Source organism: Macaca fascicularis, chromosome 9 (genome assembly GCF_037993035.2).
Source record: "Macaca fascicularis isolate 582-1 chromosome 9, T2T-MFA8v1.1".
Taxonomy (NCBI): domain Eukaryota; kingdom Metazoa; phylum Chordata; class Mammalia; order Primates; family Cercopithecidae; genus Macaca; species Macaca fascicularis.
This window is the reverse complement of record NC_088383.1, coordinates 105,070,902-105,098,689: the sequence shown is the minus strand read 5'-3', so window position 1 is coordinate 105,098,689 and position 27,788 is coordinate 105,070,902. Positions and strand designations below refer to the sequence as shown.

Here is a 27,788-nt window from a genome sequence, read left to right as displayed (position 1 = left end):
AGGAACAACCGGTACCAGCCACTGCAAAGACATGCCAAAGTGTAAAGACCATCAATGCTAGGAAGAAACTGCATCAATTAATGGGCAAAATAACCAGCTAACATCATAATGACAGGATCAAATTCATACATAACAATATTAACCCTAAATGTAAGTGGGCTAAATGCCCCAATTAAAAGACACAGACTGGCAAATTAGATGAAGAGTCAAGAGCCATCAGTGTGCTGTATTCAAGAGACCCATCTCAAGTGCAGAGACACATATAGCCTCAAAATAAAGGGATGGAGGAAGATCTACCAAGTAAATGGAAAGCAAAAAGAAGCAGGGGTTGCAATCCTAGTCTCTGATAAAACAGACTTTAAACCAACAAAGATCAAAAGAGACAAAGAAGGCCATTATATAACAGTAAAGGGATCAATTCAATAAGAAGAGCTAACTATCCTAAATATATATGCACCCAATACAGGAGCACCCAGATTCATAAAGCAAGTCCTTAAAGACCTACAAAGAGACTTAGGCTCCCACAAAATAATAATGGGATATTTTAACGGCCCACTGTCTATATTAGAAAGATCAACGAGATAGAAGGTTAACAAGGATATCGAGGACTTGAACTCAGCTCTGCACCAAGCAGACCTAAAAGACATCTACGGAACTCTCCACCCCAAATCCACAGAATATACATTATTCTCATCACCACATTGCACTTAGTCCAAAATTGACCACGTAGTTGGAAGTAAAGCACTCCTCAGCAAATGTAAAAGAACAGAAATCACAACAAACTGTCTCTCAGACCACAGTGCAATCAAATTAGAACTCAGGATTAAGAAACCCACTCAAAACTGCTCAACTACATGGAAACTGAACAACCTGCTCCTGAATGACTATTGGGTAAATAATGAAATGAAGTCAGAAATAAAGATGTTCTTTGAAACCAGTGACAACAAAGACACAACATACCAGAATCTCTGGGACACATTTAAAGCAGTGTGTAGAGGGAAATTTATAGTACTAAATGCCCACAAGAGAAAGTACAAAAGATCTAAAATTGACACCCTAACATCACAATTAAAAGAACTAGAGAAGCAAGAGCAAACACATTCAAAAGCTAGCAGAAGGCAAAAAGTAACTAAAATCAGAGCAGAATTGAAGGAAATAGAGACAAAAAACCCTTCAAAAAATCAATGAATCTAGGAGTTGGTGTTTTGAAAAGATCAACAAAATTGATAGAACACTAGCAAGACTAATAAACAAGAAAAGAGAGAAGAATCAAATAGATGCAATAAAAAATGATAAATGGGATATCACCACTGATCCCACAGAAATACAAACTACCATCAGAGAATACTATAAACACTTCTATGCAAATAAACTAGAAAATCTAGAAGAAATGGATAAATTCCTGGACACATACACCCTCCCAAGACTAAACCAGGAAGAAGTTGAACCCGTGAATAGACCAATAACAGGCTCTGAAATTGAGGCAATAATTAGTAGCCTACCAACCAAAAAAAAAAAAAAAAATTCCAGGAGCAGATGGATTCACAGCTGAATACTACCAGAGGTACAAACAGGAGGTGGTACCATTCCTTCTGAAACTATTCCAGTCAATAGAAAAAGAGGGAATCCTCCCTAACACATTTTATGAGGTCAGCATCATCCTGATACCAAAGCCTGGAAGAGACACTGATGAACATCGAGGCAAAAATCCTCAGTAAAATACTGGCAAACCAAATCCAGCAGCATATCAAAAAGCTTATCCACCATGATCAAGTGGGCTTCATCCCTGGGATGCAAGGCTGCTTCAACATACACAAATCAATAAATGTAATCCATCATATAAACAGAACCAAAGACAAAAACCACATGATTATCTCAATAGATGCAGAAAAGGCCTTTGACAAAATTTAACAGCCCTTCATGCTAAAAACTCTCAATAAACTAGGTATTGAGGGAATGTATCTCAAAATAATAAGAGCTATTTATGACAAACCCACAGCCACCATCATACTGAATGGGCAAAAATGAGAAGCATTCCCTTTGAAAACTGGCACAAGACAGGAATGCCCTCTCTCACCACTCCTATTCAACACAGTGTTGGAAGTTCTGGCCAGGTCAATCAGGCAAGAGAAAGAAATAAAGGGTATTCAATCAGGAAAAGAGGAAGTCAAATTGTCTCTGTTTGTAGATGACATGATTGTGTATTTAGAAAACCCATTGTCTCAGCCCAAAATCTCCTTAAGCTGATAAGAAATTTCAGCAAAGTCTCAGGATACAAAATCAATGTGCAAAAATCACAAGCATTCCTATACACCGATAACAGACAAACGGAGAGCCAAATCATGAGTGAACTCCCATTCAGAATAGCTTCAAAGAGAATACCTAGGAATCCACCTTACAAGGGATGTTAAGGACCTCTTCAAGGAGAACTACAAACCACTGCTCAACGAAATAAAAGAGGACACAAACAAACAGAAGAACATTCCATGCTCATGGACAGGAAGAATCAATATCGTGAATTGGAAAAAACTACTTTAAAGTTCATATGGAACCAAAAAAGAGCCCACATTGCCAAGACAATCCTAAGTCAAAAGAACAAAGCTGAAGGCATCACGCTACCTGACTTCAAACTATACTACAAGGCTACAGTAACCAAAACAGCATGGTACTGGTACCAAAACAGAGATATAGACCAATGGAACAGAACAGAGGCCTCAGAAATAACACCACACATCTACGACCATCTGATCTTTGACAAACCTGAGAAAAACAAGAAATGGGGAAAGGATTCCCTATTTAATAAATGGTGCTGGGAAAACTGGCTAGCCATATGTAGAAAGCTGAAACTGGATCCCTTCCTTACACCTTATACAAAAATTAATTCAAGATGGATTAAAGACTTAAATGTTAGACCTAAAACCATAAAAGCCCTAGAAGAAAACCTAGGCAATACCATTCAGGACATAGGAATGGGCAAGGACTTCATGACTAAATCACCAAAAAGCAATGGCGACAAAAGCCAAAATAGACAAATGGGATCTAATTAAACTAAAGAGCTTCTGCACAGCAAAAGAAACTACCATCCGAGTGAACAGGCAACCTACAGAATGGGAGAAAATTTTTGCAATCTACCCACCTGACAAAGGGCTAATATCCAGAATCTACAAGAACTTCAACAAATTTACAAGAAAAAATCAAACAACCCCATCAAAAAGTGGGCAAAGGATATGAACAGACACTTTTCAAAAGAAGACATTTATGCAGCCAACAGACACATGACAAAAATGCTCATCATCACTGGTCATCAGAGAAATACAAATCAAAACCACAGTGAGATACCATCTCACACCAGTGAGAAATACCTAATGCTAATGATGAGTTAATGGGTGCAGCAAACCAACATGGCACACGTATATATATGTAACAAACTGCATGTTGTGCACACATACCCTAGAACTTAAAGTATAAAAGAGAAAAGAAAGAAAGAAAGAAAGAAAAAAAGCTCAAGGCTGGGTGCAGTGGCTCACATCTGTAATTCTAGCACTTTGGGAGGCCAAGGCAGAGGATCACTTGAATTCAGGAATTTGAGACCAGACTGGGCAACATAGCAACACCTCATCTCTACTGAAAAAAAAAAAAGCCAGGTGCTGTGGTTCATGCCTGTATCCCCAGCACTTTGGGAAGCCAAGGCAGGCAGATCACCTGAGATCAGGAGTTCGAGACCAACCTGGTCAACATGGTGAAACTCTCTCTCTACTAAAAATACAAAAAATCAGCCAGGCATGATGGCAGGTGCCCGTAATCTCAGCTACTCAGGAAGCCAAGTCAGGAGAATTGCTTGAATCCAGGAGGCAGAGTTTGCAGTGAGCCAAGATTGTACCACTGCACTCCAGCCTGAGCTACAGAGCAAGACTCCATGTCAAAAAAAAAAAAAAAAAAAAGAAAGAAAAAGAAAAAGAAATGAAAGAAAGAAGAAAAAGAAGGGAGGAGGAGGAGGAGAAGAAGAAGAAGAAGAAGAAGAAGAAGAGGAGGAGGAGGAGGAGAAGGAGGAGGAGGAGGAGGAGAAGGAGGAGGAGGAGGAGGAAGAAAAAGAATTGTAAAAAGTTCAAAAGTGTTATTTTTTCATAAAACCAGTGAACACTTATTGAGCCTGCTGTATGTCTGTCAGTATGTATGTTAGCTTCTGTGTGGAAGTGTTTGTGTTTTCATTCCTCTTAGAAAAAAATATCTAGGAGTATAATCCTGGGTCAAATAGAAAGTACATGTTTATAAGAAACTGCCAAAATGTTTACAAAGTGGATGTACTTTGCATAAACTCTATGGGGACATCAGCAACATATGAGAGTTCAGTTGCTTCATACCCTTATCAGTACTTGATATTGTCAGTTTAATTTTAGCCATTCTACGAGCTGTGTAGTAGTATCTTACCATGGCTTTAATTAGCATTTTTTGATGATTAATGATATTGATTATCTTTTCATGTGCCCATATATCTTCTTTTTTGAGGAATCTGTTCAAATCCTTTGTCTATTTTAAAAATTAGGTTGTCTTTTCATTAAATGGTAAAAATGTTATATTTTCTAGATACAAGTCCCTTGACAGACATATGTATTGTGAATATTTTATTTTTCTTGCCTGGAGTAAACCCTACTTAACATACAGCATCCATTTTATATATTGCTGGGTTTTTAATGCTAATATATTAAGGATTTTTACATAGACATCCATAGAGAACACTGGTCTGTAGTTTTCTTTACTTACAATATCTTCATCAAATTTTAGTATCAGGATAATGCTGGACTCATAAAATGACATAAAAATGTTCCCCTCTCTATTTTTTGGAAGAATTTGTACAGCACTGATATTATTTCTTCCTAATACATTTGATAGAGTTCACCAATGAAGCCATCTGGGCTGCAGCTTCCTTTGTGTGAAGGTTTTCAATTATGATTTCAATTTTTTAATAGTTATAGGCTATTGCGATTTTCTATTTCTTGTTTTGTCAATTTGTCTTTCAAGGAATTTGTCTATTTCAACTAGGATACCAAATTTATTTGTATAACATAGTCTAATGTATATTCTAATATAATGCTTTTAAGATATGTCAGATCTGTAGTAATGTCCCCTTTTTAACTTTTTTCTCTTGATTCATCTAGCTAAAGGTTTATCAATTTTATTGACATTTGCAAAGAACTAACTTTTCATTTCATTAATTTTCCCTATTGTTTGTTTTCTACTCATTGATTACCTTAAATAATGTTATTATTTCCTTTCTTCTGCTCATATTGGGTTTAATTTGCTTTTCTTTACATACTTTCTTAAGATGGAAGCTTGCACAATTGACTATAAACCTTTATTGTTTTCTAATATAAGTATTTGAGGCTTAAAATATCCCTCCAAACACAGGTTTAGTAACATTCAACAAATGGTAATATAGATTTCTCAATTTCATTCACTAACTATAATTGTAGATTTGTCAATTTCTCTCTATAGTTCTGTCACTTTTACTTCATGTATTTAGAAGCTTTGGTATTATATGCATAGACCTTTAGGATTGTTATATCTTCTTAATGAATGGAACTCTTTATCATTGAGGTATTTCTTTTTATCCCTAGTATCATTTTTTTTTTCTGAAGTCTACATTTTTTTATCCTGACAAATTTCTGCCTTTTAATTGGAGTGTTTATAACATTGCTATAATTGGGTTTAAAGCTGCCATCTCTGTTTTCTATATTTTCCCACCAGTTTTTCTTTTCCCTTTTTGTGCCTTCTGTTGGCATGAGGTTTTAAAATCTATTTTATCTTCAATATTCTCTTAGTAATTACATGTTTTTTTACAATGGTTCCTCAAGGCTGTACAATACACATGTGACTTATCACAGTCTATCTTCAAATACAACAGTACTCCTCCATTTCCTTTCCCTGCCTTTGTGCTACTGTTGTCATACATTTTACTTCTACATGTAATAAACCCTGTAATATGTTATTATTTTTGCTTTCAATGATTTTCTTTAAAAGAAATTAAACAATGAGGGAAAAGTCCAGTGCTCTTAATTCCTTTGTGTAGACAAGATATCCATTTTTCTTCTACCTAAAAATTTCTCTTAATATTTAAGGTAGCATAGTTGTGCTGAATTATCTCAGATTTCTCTTACGTTAAACTGTCTTTGGTTTGTCTTCATTCTTAAAACATGATTTCACTAGACATAGAATTCTAGGATGACTTATTTTTCCCTTCAATATTTTAAAAATATCATTCCACTATCTTCTGGATTGCATAGTTTCTGATGTAAGTCTGCAGTAACTCTTATCTTTGTTTCTCAATACATATGTGTACTTTCTTCCTCTGGCTTCTGTTAAATTTTTATCACTTGCTTTCAGAAATGTGATTTTTTTTTTTTTTTTTTTTTTTTTGAGACAGAGACTCACTCTGTTGCCCAGGCTGGAGTGCAGTGCAGCATGATCATGGCTCACTGCAGCCTCAACCTCGTGGGCTCAAGTATTCTCTCACTGAAGCCACTGAAGTAGCTGGGACTACAGGCATGCACAACTACACCCAGCTAAGTTGTTTTTATTGTTTTTTGTTTGTTTTGAGACAGAGTCTTGCTCTGTTGCCCAGGCTGGAGTGCAGTGGCACAATCTCAGCTCACTGCAACCTCTGCCTCCTGGGTTCAAGTGATTCTCCTGCCTCAGCCGCCTGAGTAGCTGGGATTACAGGCGCCTGCCACCATGCCCAGCTAGTTTTTGTATTTTTAGTAGAGATGGAGTTTCACCATGTTGGCCAGGCTGGTCTCAAACTCCTGACATCAGGTGATCTGCCTGACTTGGCTTCCCAGTGTTGGGATTACAGGCATGAGCCATTGTGCCCACCCTTGTTTTGTTTTTTGTAGAGCCAAGGTCTCACTATGTTTCCCAGGTAGTCTGAAACTCCTGGCTCAAGTGATCCTCCCATCTCAGCCTCTCAAAATGCTGGGATTATAGGCACTCAGCCAGAAATATGATTATGATGTGTTTGGGATGGTTTTCTTTATGCTTTTCCTGCTTGGGCTTCAGGTAGCTTCCTGGACCTTTAGGTTTATAATTTTCATAAAATTTAGGGAAAAATTTGTTAGTATTGCTTCAAATTTTTTTTTCTCCATTTTCTCCTTTTCTGGGACTCCAATTACATAAATGTTGTACTACTTGATATTGCCCTATAGTGTGGCATTCATGGAAGTGTACAGCGTGGATCTCCCTTCAAGAAAAAATTTATAGGCTGAGTGTAGTGGCTCACATCTATAACAGTGCTTTGGGAAGCCAAGGCCAGGAGGATCACTTGAAGCCAGGAGTCTGAGACCAGCCTGGGCAACATAGACCCTGTCTCTACAAAAACTTAAAAAACAATAATAACCAGGTGCCATGCACCTGAAGTCCTAGCTGCTCAGAAGGCAGAAGGATTGCTTGAGCCCAGGAATTTGAGGTTACAATGATTGCACTGCACTCCAGCCTGAGAGACAGAGTAAGACCTATCTCTAAAAAACAAAAGAAAGGACGGAGGAAGGAAGGAAGGAAGGAAGGAAGGAAGGAAGGAAGGAAGGAAGGAAGGAAGGAAGGGAGGGCGGGCTGGCTTGTAATTCAGCTGCAAGGAGTGCAATTAGGTTGACAGCCTCTAGCTATTAGGGCTTTCAGAATCTGTCTCAGGATTCAAGCCAAATATAAGGTCTTCCTGAGTACCCTTCAGTCTACATTTTTGATCAACATGGAATTCTTCTAAAAGACTTTGACCTGAAGTACCCATTGGGTTGGCTGACTGTATATGAGATGCATGACAATCTGAGACTCTCTATAACCAATGCAGTTTCCACTCACCAACCCCTTTCTTTCCCCAGTTATCAGACCTGTCTTATGGTTTGCAGGCTTTTCTTACTCAATTCTCCTCCCTCCCCTTTAAATTTTCCCAAGCATTACTGTCCAATAAACCTCTTGCATTCCAAACTCCATGTCAGCATCTTATCCAGAAGACTCAATTGACAGAGTTAGTACCTAAAGTAGTCCAAGAAAGCAAGAAGTAAAGACGAGGTTTTGGGACCAGATTACTCATTACCCAGCAGACAATGAGAACCCATCCTGTGGGTATGTAAGGTATGAATTGCCCCAAGTACAAAGTGGTGGCCCAGATACTAATGTCTTGCAGTGATTTATTTTTATATGTCCCCAGGCTTGATTTACTAGTTTTCATTGCATCTACATTCATAAGGAAGCTTTCTTTAGATGTCTTTGTCTTGCCTCATAGAATGAGTTGGGAAGTGTACATTTCTTAGTCAGCTCTGGGTGCTATAACAAAATATTGTAGACTGAGTGGCTCAAACAGGCATTTATTTCCCACAGTTATGGAAGCTGGGAAGTTTGAGACCAGGTGGCCAGGATAGATGGGTTCTAGTCAGGCCCCTCTTCCTGCCTTACAAATGGTGACTTCCTGTTGTATCCTCATGGCAGAGAAAAAAAATTTTTGTCTCTTACTCTTCTTATAAGGGCAATAATTCCACTGTGAGGGCTCTATCTTCATGACCTCATCTAAACTTAAGTATCTCGGCCGGGCGCGGTGGCTCAAGCCTGTAATCCCAGCACTTTGGGAGGCCGAGACGGGCGGATCACGAGGTCAGGAGATCGAGACCATCCTGGCTAACACCGTGAAACCCCGTCTCTACTAAAAATACAAAAAACTAGCCGGGCGAGGTGGCGGGCGCCTGTAGTCCCAGCTACTCCGGAGGCTGAGGCAGGAGAATGGCGTAAACCCGGGAGGCGGAGCTTGCAGTGAGCTGAGATCCGGCCACTGCACTCCAGCCCGGGCTACAGAGCAAGACTCCGTCTCAAAAAAAAAAAAAAAAAAAAAAAAACAACTTAAGTATCTCCCTAAGGTCCCACATCCTAATACCTTAATTGGAGGTTAAAGCACCAGTATATGCATTTGGGGTCTATCTATCTATCTATCTATCTTCTTTCTTTCTTTCTTCTATCTATCATCTATCCATCTACCTATGATTTTTTTTGGTAGAGTTTACTAATGAATTCTGAAGTCATCTAAACCTGGCTTTTTCTTACAATTTTGGGGGAATAATTTCAATACCTTACTTGCCATAGGTTTCTTCTGATTTTATATTTCCTCTTGAGCCATTTTTGTAATAGTTTTTGTATCTTTCTAGGGATTTGTCAATTTCATCTAGGTCATCTAATTACTGGGCATTCAATTGTTCATAGTATTCCCTTAGATTCATTTTCATTTTTCAAGAGTAGTAGTATTGTCCACTCTTTCATTCTGATTTGAGTAATTTGAGTCTTCTCTCTTTATTTTTTCAGCCAGTCCAGCTAAACCTTGTCAATTTTGTTGATCTTTGATAAGAACCAAATTTTGGTTTCCTTCATGTTCTCTATTATCTATTCTCAATGCAATTTCCTTCCACCTCATTTTTATGGTTCTCTTCCTTTTGCTTGCTTTGGGTTTAATTTGCTCTTTTTTTCTTGTTCCTTAAGGTATAAAGTTATGTTATTAATTTTAAATCTTCTTGTTTATTGTGGTAAATATTCATAAAATTTACCATTTTAGCCATTTTTAAGTGTACAGTTCTGTGGCACTAAGTTTTTTTATTTTTTAAATGTACTCACAGATACCAATTTCCCTCTAAGCACTGCTTTAGTCACATCTCACAAGGTTTTGTAGGTTTTTTCTTTTATTAACCTCAAGAGAGTTTGTTATTTGACTCATTGATTATTTATGAGTATTGTTCAATTGCCACATATTTATGAATTTTCAAAATTTCCTTTAAGTTCTAATTTAATTCTATTGTGGTTGGAGAACACACTTTGTATCATTCCCATCCTCTCAAATTCATTGAGACTTGTTTTATATGGTATATCCTGGAGAATGTTCCATGTACTTTGGAAAAGAATATCTATTCTGCTGTTTTGGAGTGGATTTCACAGATATAGTAGCTCTAGTTGCTTTGTAGTGCTGTTCAAGTTTTCTATTTCCTTGCCAATCTTTTGTTGTTATTTTATTCATTTATGCAAAGTGGAGTATCAAAGTCTCCAACTATTATTCTTTATTTGTCTACTTCTCCCTTCAATTCTGTCAGTTTTTGCTTCATGGATTTTGTGGTTCTGTTATTTGATGCATATGTGTTTAAAATTGTTATAGCTTCCTGATGAGTTGACACTTTTATTATAAAATTTCCCTCTTTATATCTAGTAATGTTTTTTGAAAATAAATTTTTGTTGTTTCATCCCCTCAGTCTATGGTATTTTGTTATGGCAGCCCAAAATGACTGAGACTACATGTTTTTCCATTTTTAAAATTTCAACCTATTAATATCTTTGAGTCTAAAGTGTAACTCCTGTAGACAGAATGGTTTGTTCAGATTCAAGGGACAAAAACTAGAACTGTGATCTCCACAGAGGGTGCTGGTGAAATCAGCTTTCTTGGTCAGGGGTTGTAAAAAGCCCTGGTTTGTATCTGCTGTCAATTTCCATAATATAAACAGTTCTCTCTTAGCCTCCATGGGGGCTAGCCACCAAGAGGTTCTAGGACCTCTTGTGGAAACCAAAATTACGGATGTTCAAGTCCCTTATGTAAAAATGGCGTAGTATTCACATATAACCTACAAATATCCTCCTCTATACTTTAATCTCCAGATTACTTATAATATCTAACACAATGCAAATGTTATCTAAATAGTTGTTATACTGTATTGTTTAGGGAATAAGAAAAAAAGTCTGCACATGTTCAGACACAACCATCATATGCCTAACTACATTTTTGATCCATGATTGATTGAATCTGCAGATGTAGACCCTACAGACATGGAGAGTTTACTGCATATGAATGTTATTTATCCAGTCTGAAAATTTCTGTCTTTTGATTGGACTGCTTAATCCATTCACATTTAATGTTATATTAATATGGTTGGATTTATGTCTACCAGTGTGCTTTTGTTTTTTATAGGTCTCATTCTTTTTTTGTTAATTGGTTTCTCCTTTACTGTCTTCTTTGGCTATTTTAAAATAAATTTTTAATTCCTTTAATGATGTTTTGAGGAATTTTCTTAGTGGTTGCTCTAGGGCTTCTAATATACATCTTTATCAGAATCTACTTCAGATAAATACAAACTTAATTCCAGTGAAATATCAAAACTTTACTACTATATGGTTCTATTCCCTCCCCCACCCTATTATTGTTATACACAATAGGTTTACATGTTACAAACCCAAGAATAAATTGTTATACTTACTATATAATTTTTTGTCTTTTAAAGGTAATTTAAAAAGAACAAGTACGTGTTTATAGTTTTTCATATGAGCCTTCTTATTTACTATTATGACTTTTTTCACTTCTTCCTGTGGATTTGAGATACTATCTGGTGTCATTTCCTTACTGCAAAATAGATTTGTTCCCATCTACTTTCCTTGTATTGTTACAACATTTCCATTATTGGCCCCAAAATACAATGATATGCATAATGCTTTATTTGATTGCCTTTTAAATAACAGAAAGGAAAATGAAGATGCAATTATATTCTCTTTTATACTTAATTACTATTATGTAATGTCTTTCTTTTTTCCTGTGAATTCAAATTATTGTCTGGTGTCATTTGCTTTCAGTTTTACGAACTTTTAGTATTTGCTGAAAGGTAGGTTTGCAACCAATGAATTCTCATTTTGCTTATTTGAAATACCCATTTTGCTTTCAATTTTGAAAGACAGTTTTGTTTCTCTTTCAAAACTTTGAATATGTTATCCACTTCCCTTTAGCCTCCTTGGTTTTGCTGAGAAGTCAACTATTAATCTTATTGGGGATTCCATGCATCATTTTTCTCATGATAATTTCAAGATTTTTTTTCTGTCTTTCAACATTCTGACAATAACATGTCTACTTATGAATCTCTGCATTTATCCTACTTGGAGTATGTTGAGCTTCTGGAAATATGTTTTTCACCAAACTTGGGAAGTTTCTAGTCATTATTTCTTTGACTACTTAAAAAAATTTTCATTACACGTATGTTGCCCTTAATAGTGTCCCACATTATACATGTCTCTGTGTGAGTTACTAAGGTATCATTTGCATACCATATAATTCACACATATAAAATGTACACTTCAATGGTTTCTTAGTAAATTCCCAGAATTACATAACTATCACAATTTTAGAACATTTTTATCACTCCTTGTCCTTTAGCAGTCCCCTATGTATTTCCTTTAAATGCTTTTAGCTCTAAGCAACCACTACTAATCTACTTTCATTCTTTGTAAATGTGCCTATTGTTGACATTTCATATAAATGAACTCATATGTTTTTGTTACTGGCTTCCTTCACTTAACCTAATGTTTCCAACATTCATCCAAGTTGTAGCATAAATTACTACTTTATTTTTATGATTGAATAATATTCAATTGTACATATATATCACATTTATTTATATATTCATCAGTTGATGGACTTTGGGTTGTTTCCACTTTACGCCACTATGAATAATACTGCTATGAACATCCTTGTATAAATTTTTGTGTGAACACCTGTTTTAAATTATTTGGGGTATACACTTAGGAGAAGCAGCTCTGGGCCACAGGGTAACATTACATTTAACCTATTGAGAAAGTCCCATACTGTTTTCTGAGATGACTGTACGATTTTGCTTTCCCAACAGTGTATGAGGGTTCCAAACTCTTCCTGGCCTCATCACCTGGGTTTTTATTTTTTCAACACCCATCCAAGAGGGTATAAAGTGGTATCTCACGTGATCTTGGTTTTCATTTCCCTAATGACTAATGATGTTGAGCATCTTTTCAGGTGTTTTTTGGCCATTTGCATATCCTCTTTAGAGAAATTCTATTCAGATCTTTTGCCCACTTTAAATTGGGTTACATGTCTTCTAAGTTGTAAGGGTTCATTATTCTAAATTAAAATGCATAATCAGATGTATGATATACAACATTTCTTCCCCATCTGTGGGTTGTCTTCACTTTCTTGATGATATCCATTGAAGCAATAATTTTTTTCAAATTTCAATGAAGTTAAATTTATCTATAATGTGGTGTCAGTGAAAAGAGCAAAGACTTTGAAACTCTGCCCTAACATAAAAGCAATTAAAAGTCTGGCAAAGAAACTGTCAGAATCAACTTTTTTGGAACTTTAGAAACTAATCAAAAGCTTTCAGCATCCCAGGAAGTGCTTACCCAAGAAAAATGGCTGATTCTCAGAACAACAGCTTTGTGGTATTTTAAGTCACTCTAGTCTCATTCTCCACTCCTTACCTCAGCAACAGCCCTGAAAATAACAGCCCTCATTCCCAGTATTAGAGGAAAAACAGACGTCAGTCACAAAATACTTTAACTATTTATACTGACCTGTCTGTGGCTCCCTGGAAGACCACCTCAGAAGGCCTGTCTTTATTTTGCCTAACTTGGAGTTGGTCCAGAGCTAAAGTTGCTAACTAGGGGGGTAATGTTTAAAATATTAGCAGGCAAATGCTTTAATTGCTGCTGCCTGGGCTGACAGACAACAACTGGGACAGGCAATAGAATAACCAAAAGCTTGGAAGAAAAGCCTGGGAAATGAGATGTCCACAGGGACTTTGGAAAGCTTTAACATATTCCTGAGAATTTAGAAGGTCACACTCATGCCCAGGGCCGTATGTGTGCTAAGAAAAGATGTGAGAAGGCCCTAAACTCTCACAATGGCCATCCTGGAGGCTGAAGGTGAAGGTAGAGTTGTAAGCCACCTGGCTGAATGTTGAAGATGTGTCATGAAAACACACAAGTCCCTTAGCAAACACTGGAAGATTTATTCATTCCAAGAGTTTATCTCTGTCTACTAATTAGTTGACCATTAAACTCACAGAACAAAGACTTTCATGGCCACAAATGGCAAAGAATACAAGCATTACAAAATCAGTTCAGAAAAGTCACTAGACAACAAGAATAAAACACGGTAAGAATAACAAACCTGAGAGATCGGAGGGGAGAATCTGATTTTCAGTTGCCACATTACAAAATTCACACTTTTAAATTCTTCAACAACAAAAAAATGAGACATGCAAAGAGGAAAGTATGACCCATACATAGAGAAAAAAAGCAATCAACAGAAATCATCCCTAAGGTATTGTACATTTTGAACAAAGACTTCAACTCAGTTATCTTAAATATGTTCAACGAACTAAAACAAACCATGTTTAAAGAACTAAAGAGAAATACAGCTCAACCAGATAGAGAACATCAACAAAGGGATAGAAATTATTAAAAGAATCAAATTGAAATTCTACAGGTGAAAAGCACAGTAACTGAAATAAAAATTCACTAAAAGGGCTCAACAGTAGATGTAAGCAGGCAAAACAAAGAATCTGTGAACTCTAAGACTGATCAGTTGGCATACAGTCTGAGAAATAGAAAGAAAACCAAAAAATGAACAGAGCCTGAAAGACCTGTAAGATATCATCAAGAATACCAGCATATGGCCAAACACAGTGGCTCACACCTGTAATCACAGTGTTTTGGGAGACCAAGGTAGGAGGATCCCTGGAGGCCAAGAGTTCAAGACCAGACTGGGCAACATGCAAGATTCTATCTGTACAAAAAATTTTTTAAAAGTTAGCTGGGCTATTTGGGAGGTTGGGGTGGAAGGAATGCTTGAGCCTAGGAGTTCAATGTTGCAGTGAGCTATGACTGTACCACTGCACTCCAGCCTGGACAACAGAGCAAGAACCTGCCTTTCTAAAATAAACAGTAACAATACCAGCATATGCATAAGATGAGTCTCAGAAAGAGAGAAAAAAGATAATTCATCAGGAAGAATATTTGAATAACTGAAAACCTCCCAAATTTAATGAAATAAAAAAGAAATTTAATGAAAAACGTTAATCTACCATTCTACAAAGCTCCAGAACCTCCAAGTAACATAAACTCAAAGATATGGATACTGGCACGTTATAATCAAACTGTTGAAAGACAAGGACAAAAAGAGAATCTTGAAAGCAGCAAGAGAGAAAGAAGTGAGTCATCACATCCAAAGGACATCAGGAGAATTAACAGCTGATTTCTCATTAGAAATCACGGATGCCAGAAGGCAATGGGATGACATATTAAAAGTGTTGAATGGAAAATTTAAAAAAAAACAAAAAATCCGTCAACCAAAAATTCTATATCCAGCAAAGCTATTCTTTTAAAAAGAAAAATTAAGATATTCATAGACAGACAAAAACTGAGTTTGTTGCTAGCAGAATTGCTCTACAAGAAAAAAAAAGCTAAAGGGAGTATCAAGCTAAAATGAAAGAACCCTACACAGTAACTCGAACCCACACGAAGGAAAAAAACAAAAACAAAACAAAACAAAAAACACTGGAAAGATAAATATATTCACCAGCACAAATAAACATAAAAGAGTTTTTTAACTTGGAACACAAATGCTTTATTTAAGGGTGCATCTCAATTCCCATGTGGTGAGCAAAAAATAAAATAAAGGAGCAGATCCTGGCACACCATTCCCATTGGCCAAGTGGTTGAACCCTGCATCCAAGACCCAGTGAGCAGCCAAGTGAGGTGCAACCTCTGGGCCTCTCACTCTGACTCCAACAGAATAAGCACGTTGCCCTTGTGCATGGGGCCTTTTACATTGCAGATTTTGGAGCAGCAAGACAATGTATATCTGTTTGTAACTCTTGTTCTTCCCTCCTGATTTTTAAAACTGCATAATTATAAAACTATGTTGATGGACACATAATTGTTATAAAGATGTAGTTTGTGACAATAACAGCATGGGCAGAATGAAAGTATACAGAGCAAATTTTTCACTATTGAAATTAACTTGAAATTAATCTGAAACAGATAAAACAGACTAGTTTTACAATCTCCTGTAATAAAAATGCTGTCTTTTAAAACAAATTATCTATTGCATTTTTGTTTTTGTTTTTGATGTAATAGCTAAGAAAGCTTTGCCTAGAGAATGATTACAAATATTTGTTTATATTTTTTGTAAGAGTTTTACAGTTTTTGCTTGTATTTAGGTCTATGGTCCATTTTAAGTTCATTTTTGTGTACATAGTGTGAGGAACATTTTTTCCTCAAACTTATTTTTCTGTTTCACATTGCATGTCTTCTACCAATCTATCTGCAGGTTTGCTGATTCTATCTTCTACCAGCTCAAATCTAGTATTGAGCCTTTCTAGTAACTTTTTAAATTGTAGTTATCATACTTTTCAACTCCAGAATTTTCATTTAGTTCTTAAAAAAAAAAAAATTCTCTATGTTCTCTACTTGGTGAGACATTAGAATACTTTCCTTAATTCTTTACACCTGGTTTCCTTTAGTTCTTTGGGTTTATTTATTTATTTTGAGGTGGAGTCTCACTGTCTACCAGGCTGGAGAGCAATGGCACGATCTCGGCTCACTGCAACCTCTGCCTCCTGGATTCAAGCGATTCTCCTGCCTCAGCTTCCTGAGTAGCTGGGACTACAGGCATCCAACAGCATGCCTGGCTGATTTATTTTTAGTAGAGACGGGGTTTCATCATTTTGGCCAGGCTGGTCTCAAATTCCTGGCCTCAAGCGATCCACTCACCTCAGCCCCCCAAACTGCTGGCATTACAGGCATGAACCACTGCACCCAGCCTCTGAACATATAACAGCTGTTTAGCATTTATCCTAAATTTGGTATCCCTCAAAACAACTTTATATTTCCTACATTTCTCTGTCATATGGGACACATACTTTTCTGTTTCTTTGCATATCTCAATTTTTGTGTTGAAACTGGACATTTTAGGTAACATAGGATCTCTGCACACTGATCATCTTCCCTTTAGTGACTTGGCTTGACTAATTAATGTATGGCTTGAAGACTGCTTTCACTACTTAGGGAGTTTACAAGTTTGCCCTGCATTTGGCCAGGAACTTGCAGTTTAGAAGTTCTCTCTGGTCACTCCTCTGAGTTGACAGCCTTCAGTATGCACACAGTCTTCCTGATCACAAGGGATGTCTGTAGTTTTATCTAGGTTGTCTCTTTCCCTGATTTTTTTTTTTTTTTTTTTTTTGAGACAGTCTCACTCTGTCGCCCAGGCTGGAGTGCAGTGATGCAACCTCAGCTCACTGCAAGCTCCGCCTCCCGGGTTCACGCCATCCTCCTGCCTCAGCCTCCTGAGTAGCTGGGACTGCAGGTGCACGCTGCCACGCCCAGCTAATTTTTTGTATTTTTAGTAGAGATGGGGTTTCACTGTGTTAGCCAGGATGGTCTCCATCTCCTGACTTTGTGAGCCGCCCGCCTCGGCCTCCCAAAGTGCTGGGATTACGGGCGTGAGCCACGGTGCCTGGCCTCCCTGATCCGTTCTTGAAGCTTCTGGTTATCTATTGGAATGACCTGGCAACTGTTTAACCTCCACTGTTACTGACTACTCAACCTCCACTGTTACTGACTGCTCTACTGTTTTCTACAATACTCTGAAGTCTGTTACAAATAAAGTCAGGTCCTGTGAGTTAATTTTCAGTGTCAACTTGAATGGATTAAGGAACAGCTAGAGAACTGGTAAACCATTATTTCTGGGTGTGTCTGTGAGAGTGTTTTCAGAGACTGGCATGTGAGCCATCAGACTGAATGGGGAAGATGTGCCCTCAATGTGACTGACGCACAATCCAAACAGCTAGAAGCCTGGACAGAAGGAAAAGAGAAAAGGCTAATTCTCTTTCCCTGAATCTTCTCCCCTCAACCCCAACCGCATACCCCAGGAGCTGAGACAGCTTTATTCTCATGCCCTTGGACATCAGAACTCCAGGCTTTCAGGCACTTGGATTCAGGGACTTACACCCATGGCCCCTTGGTTCTCAGGACTTCTACCTCAGTCTGAGAGTTACGCCATCAGTTTTCCTGGTTCTGAAGCTTCTGGACTTGGACTGAGTCATGCTACCACCATTACTAGGTCTCTAGCTAGCAGACAGCCTAGTGTGGGACTTCTCAGCCTCCATAATTACATAACCCAATTCCCTCAAGACAAGACTTCTTACATTGGTTCTGTATCTCTGAAAAACCCTAATTCAGGCCTCTTATAATGGTGTGTAGTTAAGTTTTTGAAGCTCACTCCAACCCTCCACTGAACAGAACCTCTGTACCTTTACGCTATGGAACAGCTGGAGAGAATGGGAAATCAGCTCCTCAATGAATGCCTAAACCACAATCCTCCCTGTAGAACAGTTCTGTTGGAGGAAGAGGGGAATAGGGGTACGGGTGGGGGACAAAGCTGTAAAAATGTAATCTGCCAAGTGGGTATATTTAGTCTTCCACTCAGAAATACTATGTATCTCCCAGTTATATCTTACAGGTTTGGTCTGGTGTCTGGTTTTTGTTTTTTTGTTTTTGTTTTTTGCTTGCTGTTGTTTTTTGGCAGGCTCGTATTATTTTGTGCCTCTTATTATACACAGGTCTTATCAGCTGGGTGTGGTGGCTCACGCCTATAATCCCAGCACTTTGGGAGGCCAAGGCAGGTGGATCACTTGAGGTCAGGAGTTCGACACCAGCCTAGCCAACATGGTGAAACCCCATCTCTGCTAAAAACATGAAAATTAGCTGGGCATCGTCGTGGGCACCTGTAATCCCAGCTACAGGAGCGGCACTTGAACCTGAGAGGCAGAGTCTGCAGTAAGCCAAGACTGCGCCACTGCACTCCAGCCTGGGCAAGAGTGAGACTCCAGCTCAAAAAACAAATAAATGGGTCTTCTTTTATTGTTTCCCAGTTGATTACTGTTAATTGTTCAGGAACGGTAACTAATTTTCAGTGTACTCCTTTAAACTTTCAAGATATTAAAAGCATGTCATCTACAATTATGTTGGTCTCTCTCCCCAATTTTTCATTTTGCTTTCCTATTCTTTGACATTAGCAATAGCTTATCATGTAACTGATGATAGCAGGCAACATTTCACTCCTTAATTGAAAGATTTATTTCAAGAGCTGCCACAAAAACATAACCCTCACTTGTGGTTTAAGCACTTTAAAGTATATGGAAAAATTCTTATTCTAACACGTTAGAAATGTCTTCACTAGGAATAAGTATTTAAATTAAGCACATTCTTGGCATCTCCTAAAATCATGACTTCTAAAATTGATGTACGTTATATTTTTTCCACACTATTTACTTGAAAGTTTCCACTCTTGTAACAATTATTCTCTTTTTAAACAGAAAAGATTCCTAAATTTGGAGGCATTAACAGAAGCTTTGTTAAACTAGTCAAAAAGCACCTCAAAGATGACTTCATGAAATACTTCCTCCAAGATACTAATTACTTCTCAACTCTCCACTTATTGAGCAAGGCATACATAAATTAATAAACATCAAACTCAACCATTTCAACTCTCCATTATAGGGGAAATTTTTCACTAATGCCATACTCTGCTAACTAGCAACAACCACCACCCTGAAAAATCCCCCCAGTAAGTTTTGCTGGATGAGATCCCCAATGGGTCAAGGTAAGTATGCTGACAGCAAGGATCCTAAGAAGATGCTAAGGCAAAGAACAGAGCGAATGTCCCAAATGGCTCTGTTAATAAAGTTAAGGAAGGAAGTAGATGTCAATGGTGAAAAGGAATCTTATTTTTTAAAAATCAAGATAAGTTGTATGGAATTAATATATAATATTCTGTTTTTAATTCACCTCCATTTTCTCCCATCCCAAGAATGTCTATTACTTTTTCTTAACAGCTATTTCAAATCACTATACCTAAGTCCTTTTCCCATCGAACCTGGACATAATTTCTCACAGCACTTCTGCTCTATCTCATTTTTAATCCCTTCATAAGTTGCATTATTCTTAGCACACAAATGACCTATTTTACCCACTAACCACTGTCATTACATTTACAGTCTCTTCATTTTTATACAAATACATCTACACTAGAAACTTTATACACATACATTTTAGTTCGTACACTTTGTAGCTCTTTTACACAGGTGGAGTACATCACCAAACTTATCAAGCTTGTGTTTTTTAATAAAAATCCCACTCTGAAAGCAGACTTTAGGGAATTCAAGCAACAGTTGGTAAACTATGCCTGGTAGCCCAAATTCAGCCCACTTCCTTTTTGTAAATTGTTTATTAAAACATAGCCACACGAATTCATTTATATATTGTCTATGGTTGTTTCTGCATTGTGAGAATTGGGTAGTTAGGACAGAAACTAGAAGGCCTACGAAGTTTAAGTTATTTATCTGACCCTTTATTGAAAAAATTTGCTAGCCTCTCCATGAAAACATTTTTCATTAAAAAACCTATTACATTTCAGTTCGTATTACTGAATACTTAGCAAGATAAATTCTTTGAAAAGTGAATTTTTTTAAGTAGATGCCAAATAGTGAGAGACGCATTTCAGTGGAGATGGACAAATTGGAAAAAATAAAACCAATTCCTGACCCAGAATTTCAACTGCAAAACTAAAACTAACTCTTCAATTGTAATAAGAACCTTGAACTACTGAATATATTTTGGAAAGTCCTCTTTGAAAAACCACAAAAAAATAAAGGATACAGGATTTTGTTTTGGATTTTCTGCGATGGCAATAATGAAGCTCAAAGCAGGTTTGCCTCCCTCAGAATAACCCTAAGTTAACAAAATCAGAAAAAGTTCCAACTAGAATATCTGCAGCACGAAGCTTAAATGGCTGTTAAAACTTTAAGGCAAGAAGTACATATCTTGACATTATTTTCCTGATAGGGCTATTCTGAAATGTAATTTTATAGTGTGAATATTAGCAGGAAAGTTCCTTCTCTCTCCTCTCTATTTACAGCAAATGATGCCTCTGTAACAAACAGAGCGTTTTATGTATGTAACAAACAGAGCATTTTATTTTTATTGCTGTTAGGGCACTGAAGACTATAAGCCTCTCTATGGCTTACCTTGCCAGCGTAACCACAGTAAAATTATGGTATCTGTTACCTTTCTTAAACAATATATCATCTATGATTTTGGGAAGAAAAAAAATCCCACACTTTATCTTGTACAGTTAACTAGCATTGAAAAAACACATACACTTTAAAATCTGTATTTCCTAGTTAGGGAATAAAATGTCCATTAGATTTTAGCACAGTAAAAAAATTATTGTGTAAACACAAACTTAAGATAAATTTAATGGAAAATGCTCATTACAGAAATTAACAATGCTTACCATTCTTTAAACACCATATACATTATTAATATATACTGTATATTTCCAATTAACTCCATTCTTAGGCTCAATTTAAGAAACACAATTGTAACATTTTATACAAAAAATACTTCACTAAGAAAGTAGACAAACTGCACAAAACAGTACAAGTATAATGTGCATAGCAAGATAGCTTGAAGCATTCTATGTATGGCTTTCTTTAAAATAAAACTATTAGGGGAATGGGCCCATTTGGGACCTACTGTTACAGTTGACATATGTAAACTGTTTCACATCTTTTTTAGGCACTTGCTAACAATAGTGTTCAATCCCTGAAAAACGAATTTACCTCAAAAACAAAATCTACATCTGAAATAAAAACCAAGAAAATAACATGGGTAAAGTCTTATATATTCCTTTTAAAGTAAACAACCAGTTTTATTAGTGCATGCACAGAACTAAACTGAAAGAAAATAAACTTATGCCAAAAATTTCTGTGCAAAATTTACATAACTAAAAGGTACAAAAATATGTACAGATTTGTTATATACAGAAAAGAAGCCCTGAAGTTTTCATCAATCAATGAAAATGTCATTAACACTTGTAACAATGTAACAAAAAATCATATAGCACGTAATTTTGTAATACAAGAACTCCATCATCCAAAGATCCAACAAAATTTGATCCAAACTTACAAGGTGAAAAATCTAAATCTATGATTCTGTTGTCATCATGAAAACATCCATTTTAAAACTCTGTTGGGCATGTCCCTTAGGAATCTATCCTAAGGTTTTATGCACTGCCTCTGGGTCCACTGTTGATGCTTCCTTTACCAAATGCCAACAATCTGTATATATGTTTTGGGTTGTCAGTCACACTAAGAAGCAGCTAACCGAAATGGTTTGTCCTAATTTGGACATGTTCAAATAATAAAGTGAATACAGACAAAAATATGATCTTGCTTCAGAACATTGTTTTGGTAAAAAATTTTAACTTTCAAGAAAAGCCACTTCCTTGGAAGTGCTCCTATGTTCCATTCTTTTTAAAGGGATGGGAACCAAGAAGAAAAAATGGCCATTTGTTTATGGTGGACAAACAACTTAAATGAGATAAGCATAGTTCTGTGCAAGGGGATCATCAGAGAATATAATCAAATTCACAACTATGTTCAAGTTCTTTAACCAAACTTTCAATGAGACAAAAAGTTTAAATTCTTCTCTTGAAGCTGCTCATCTACTGCAATGTTTGACATCGTCATTTAGAAAAAGAAAATCACCAGAGAGTGTTCCCAATCTCTAACATGTGACAGAGTTCAACTGGAAAACAAATTTACTTGCCAAAAACTCTTCAAGCATTATATGAGGTGTAACTGTAGTGAGTTAAATGTACTTTCAAGGAGCCTAATATCCTTCAAAATAACTATATTTAGCAGACATAGACTAACTTCTTTACCCAAATTCTCTCAAAGTATCTTCACAAATGTGAGAAACTCCTTCAGTTCTATGATGAAAGAGCTCTCCATCTCCAGAGGAGCTACACTTAGATGCATAAGGCTGGTGGAAGAAGAGAGGGAATGGGGGTGTCAGCCATTACCCTCTACTAAGAGTCACTAAAGAACTAAAGTGGGAAAATTGTTTTATCAAAATTTTCTTTAGCCCTAACTTCCCAAGAACACATGTTTAAAAAATTAAATCAAGGTACTTCTGTGCTGTGATTAGTTTCTTTCAAAACTTCTGAGTGCAGGAATAGCAGTTTCAAATATCATACATACAACGTTTACTCTTCCACAGAAAGATAATCAACTTTTTAAGTGTTCAATTTCAGGTCCTATACTGAAGTAGAAAATGTCTGCATTATGGTAATTCAACCCATTGTTTTCTTCTAAGGTAATTTTACTTTTCTTTTCCTTGGTAATTATGGTAAACTAGTCTAACATGTTCCAATCCCGAGTAGCTTCCATTAAATGTCTCTGCCCATGACCAGCCCAAGTATCCTGATTGTCAAATACTCTACCACAAAACCAACAGTTAAATTTAGCCTTCAAAATATTTTCAGAGGTAGTCTTCACAATCTGGTAATTGTTTTTGCTTGTCTTTTTCAGTGTTAATTTTAGCACAAATCTTTCTTTCACAGAACTAACAGGTTTAAATGTTTTGTGCCTCTTGGAAAAATCATCGTAAGTTGTTTTAGGAGGGTTATAACAAACTGGTTTCAGTAAAGCATTTATAGTTCTTTTTGACAATGAAACCTTAAGTACACGTCCATTAAATTTAGCAATAGTTTTCATTACACTTACTACTTCTGGTGCATCTGCATCAGGATGATTCAAAACTACAACTGGTTGGTTTCTCCTAGGACATTTCACAAGCTGTTTAGAACTAAAAGGGAAAAGCCGCAAAGTTCTGACGGAATCTTTTGAAAGCCTAGGTCTGCTAAATCCAAATGTTTCACGGACATCTTCAGGTTTTGCCTTTTCTTTACACTTTCTATGCAATGTTGCTTTTCTTCTTGGAGGTTCTTGGTAACTATCCCTACACTTTCGTTTACAGTTTCTGTTTCTAGATACAAAGGCAGTTTCAGAGTCTTGACTTCCATGAGTTTTTGTTTTTGAAAAAATTTTTTTGGAAGTCTTTTTTCTATTGAAGTTCCTCTCAACTGTACAATTTGTTTTACACCTTAATACTCTGGACTCTGAACAGTCACTGACACATATTGGTTCCTCAGAAGATTCTGGGCATGTTGCAGTAGAAGTTATCACAATTTCATTTGCTGGCATTAAGTCATCTAGTAAGAAGGGTAAGGCATCTCTAGAAGATTCTGGCTCTTTCTGCTCTCCTCCTATAATCTGATTAGATGGTACATTGTCTTTTTGCAATGAGGATGCAGAGTTGCTTACTGACAGATTATTAGCAGCAGTCACATTTAAAACAGGGTTAAAAATTTTCAGCAATATTCTTTGTGGTGTTCCTTCAGGTTTCTTTGGCTGTATATTTTGGTAAGTACTATTTTGGACTAATTTGGGCTTAAGCAGCTCAGTTTTATTTGGCATCACACACTTTAAAAAAACAGCTTGTTTGCCATCAGGCAAGAAGGTATAAAGAGGTGGTTTTGGAAAAATCTCATTCTGCTGTTTTACTGAATCAGAGATATTCAACTTAGTGCTCTGTTGCTCGGATAGCATGTTAGGAATAAGAACAGCTTTCACAGAACTTGTTGGTTTCAAAACGTAAGGGCCTTTTAATGGCAAAGTATTTTCTGAGCTACTTTTCATGCTCAAACAACTGCCAATGCTGGAACAAAGTCCAGGTGTAAGACAATTACTGTTTGGTTCTACCTTCAAAATAGGTGTTTTGCAAGGCTCCTTAGTCATAGTTCCATGAGCTTGGGCACCCTCGGTTTTGACAGCGGAAACACCTTCAAGTTTCCCATTATTAAGTGTTAAAATCATCCCAGGTTTCTTGTTGACAACAAGAGAAGCAGGGATACCTTGTGAATTAACCAATGGAAGTGCATTTCCGGGAATAACCGGTAGCCCAGGCTTGTTAGTAATGTTCAGTGGTATTAAAAATCCTTTCGAAGTCTGAACAATTATAGTTTTTTTTTGTTCTGAATTTAAAAGTGGACTCTGCATATAAAAAGAACCTAAATTTTGTGTGGTGGCTCGTAGTTTGTCTTTTACAAGCTGCTGTGTTATTATTGCATCTGACTGAGTCTTAAGTAATGTGCCAAAACCTGAAATTCTAGGCATCTTCTCTGAATCTCTCACATCTTGTGGCATTGATGGCACTTGTTTTTCTTTTCCAAATTTCAAATTCAAATCATTTGTAGGCACATTAATACCCACACTGCCAGGTGGAACTGGGAAGATGCCTTGCACTTTGAAATCTTTCGAAGATTCAACAATTTTGCTTTCTCCCTCATGTTTTTGAAATGACTGGTCACAATGAAGTGGTAGGCCTTTATTTGGAGTGTTACTAGAGTCTTGTTTTACATCAGGTTTTATTTTCAATACATCCTGAAGCAATTGGTTTACTTCAGGTGGCAGAAATTCTGATGCCTGTTGGCTCTGGAGAGAGAAAACAGATGTGATTCTAGGCATCATAGGTGAATCGACATTAGAAAAGTCATCCCATTTAGATTTTTCAGTCGCACACTCTAAATTTTGATTTTCATTACTGTACAGGTTTTGTCCATCAATATTTTGTCCTTTTTCTAAAACATACTGTTCTTCAATTTCAGATTTTGCTTTTAAAGTTCCATCTTTATCATTTAAAAGGCTAATAGATGCTAACAGACTATCTGGTTTTGAGGTCTCCTGCCTCACTAGTGATAAAAATGATTCACTAATTGGTTGTTGGACAACTGTTTTGCTGGATGAACATTCTCTTTGAGGGTTTTCATACACTGCTGTTCCTGAAAACCTACGACGTTTATTAGAATTATTCACTTTTGAGTAATTATGAAAAGGTAATGATCCTTGGTTGGAGGACTCAACAGGTAGCTCAGAGTTGACATAATTAATGCAATAATTATGCATATCTCCACTGCTGTATGCATTTGGTTTGGCAACACAGTTGACTTTATCTGGACTTTTAATGGTGGTACCTAATACCTCGGGGTGACTCTGAGTGAGATTATTTCCCCAGAAGTCAACATTATCTCTTGTTTCAAATTTTGTGGTCAAATTCACTGATGATGTAACCAATTCTGACGTTGTTGACAAAGAAGATACACTTTTCTCATTATCCACTGTTTGAAGCTTATTATTCCTTTGAGATATCAAAGTCATTTCCTTTTCTGAACTTGCTTTCCCTGAAAGTATAGAAGATGAACACGAAAATGGAGTAGCTGCTTTCATATAAACTGTATCATTTAACTCAGTTGTTACTCCTGTCAAAAATCCATTAGTGTCCAAAGTCTGGGGCTGCAAATTAGCAGTACTGTCCTTTGCAGCACCTGAGTGTGAGTCTGGTGAACATATATTTTGTTTGATAGGCACCAATTTTAATACAATATGCTGTTTTCCATCCATCATCTTGAAGCCCATAAACTTAGCACTATAGTTAGGAGGAACTGTTATTTTATTATTTTTCAGCATTAACAGTGTAGGTCCTAGTACAGCAGTCTTCATGAAACCTGAACTAGCATTTGGTCCCTCTTCAGCTTTATTACCTTGCCCAGTGGACACAGGAGTTGGCTCTGACTCTGATTCAGGGGCTTTATCATTATTCTCACAGTGTAGTCCTTCATCCTTTTCTTCACTTAAATGCTCTTGAACAACATGGCTCTGGTCTTCAGATTTAGTCTGTGTTTTGTTCATTTTTTGAAGCACTTGTGTGTTCTTTTCTATAATTCTATCACTTCCACTGTTAATTTTCTTACGTTTCCAGAATGTCTTCCTTGATGCACCTATTTTATATCTTTTCAGTATTAGCTTAAGTCCTGCTGAAGTCTTTGCCATTCTTTTTTCATATTTGTCTTTTTCCAGTTTTTCTTTTGCATATAAATGTTCTTTGTGCAAAGTTATAACATGTCTTACAAGGTGTTCTCTCTTGGTGGCACCATAGCTACAATATTGACAAGTGAAGGGAAAAGTACCAGAATGAATATGAAGGTGCTTCTGAAGCTCTCCTTTGGTAAAACATACATGATGACATTTACCACACTTATAATGAATTTCGTTATGTCTATGAATGTGCTGAACAAATGTGCCAACATCCTGGGTGGAGAACTTACACTTTTCACATTGAAAATTACCATTAACACAATGTGTGGATGTGAAATGCTTTGTCAAGTTCAGTAAAGTATATACACTCTCATTGTTACAAATGTCACATTTTACTAAAGTGCTTCTATGGGTTCGTCTGTGTTGTTTAAATACCTGAAAGTCATTTGCTGAAAAGCTACACATTTCACAAGGATATGAAGGTAATTCGCCATGGTGCCACATTTGAAAGTGTTTCTGCAAATCATTTGGGCTGTATCGAGTGTTGTCTCGGCATTTTAAACAGCTGAAATTGAGTATTTTTGCAGACATTTTTATACCCTCTTCTTCAGCTCTCTCAGACTTATGAAGCAATGTACACTCCTCTACACAGCTTACAGTCTTTATACTGATAGATTTTCTTGCAGTCTGCTGTTTACTCTGAAATAATTTTCTGTATTTGTCAACTTCATGTTTCAATAGGACTTCATTTGGAATATTTATTTTTGGCAAATGAATTTTCACATTTTTTAGTTCATAATGAATACTTTCTGAAATTTTTGGTTTAAGTACTGATCTATCAACTATCTCATTTTTCACATCATAATCTTTTTTTAAAGTTGTTTGTTTTTCATCACAAAATAACTCTTTCTGTTCAGATGGCATGATTTAACCAAAAATGTCCCAATTTCTTTTTTTCTGAAAACTCTTGAAGTTATCTGTAATTTAAACAGGAAACGATACTGTGTAGAGACATCTTCAAAATACAGGATTTTTCCCACAATAACTCACCTAAAATTAAACAAAGAATTGAAACTCTCATCACAAAAAATAATAGTAAATTTCGTATCTGTAAGTTCATTTTGGCACAAAGTAGGAATGTTAATCAAAAACACAAATTAAATATACAAAAGACTTGTTAAGTATTTTAAGAACAGCTTA

General features: G+C 36.5%; 1 protein-coding gene across 50 annotated transcripts in view; it reads right to left on the bottom strand.

Moving 5' to 3' along the window:
- Positions 1-27,788, bottom strand: part of ZNF518A (zinc finger protein 518A) — a 77,869-nt gene that overhangs the window by 22,353 nt on the left and 27,728 nt on the right. For 37 of the 50 annotated variants that reach the window (XM_015456471.4, XM_045362175.3, XM_074002298.1 and 34 more), the window contains one exon: positions 21,102-27,638. The exons of 5 other annotated variants lie outside the window; for them this stretch is intronic. In XM_015456471.4, coding sequence (XP_015311957.3) covers positions 23,067-27,512 — 4,446 coding nt within the window. In that variant the 5' untranslated portion in view covers positions 27,513-27,638 and the 3' untranslated portion in view covers positions 21,102-23,066. Of the gene's footprint in view, positions 1-21,101; positions 27,639-27,788 lie in introns of those variants that run through there. 8 more of the 50 variants (XM_074002306.1, XM_074002305.1, XM_074002304.1 and 5 more) reach the window with 1 other exon arrangement.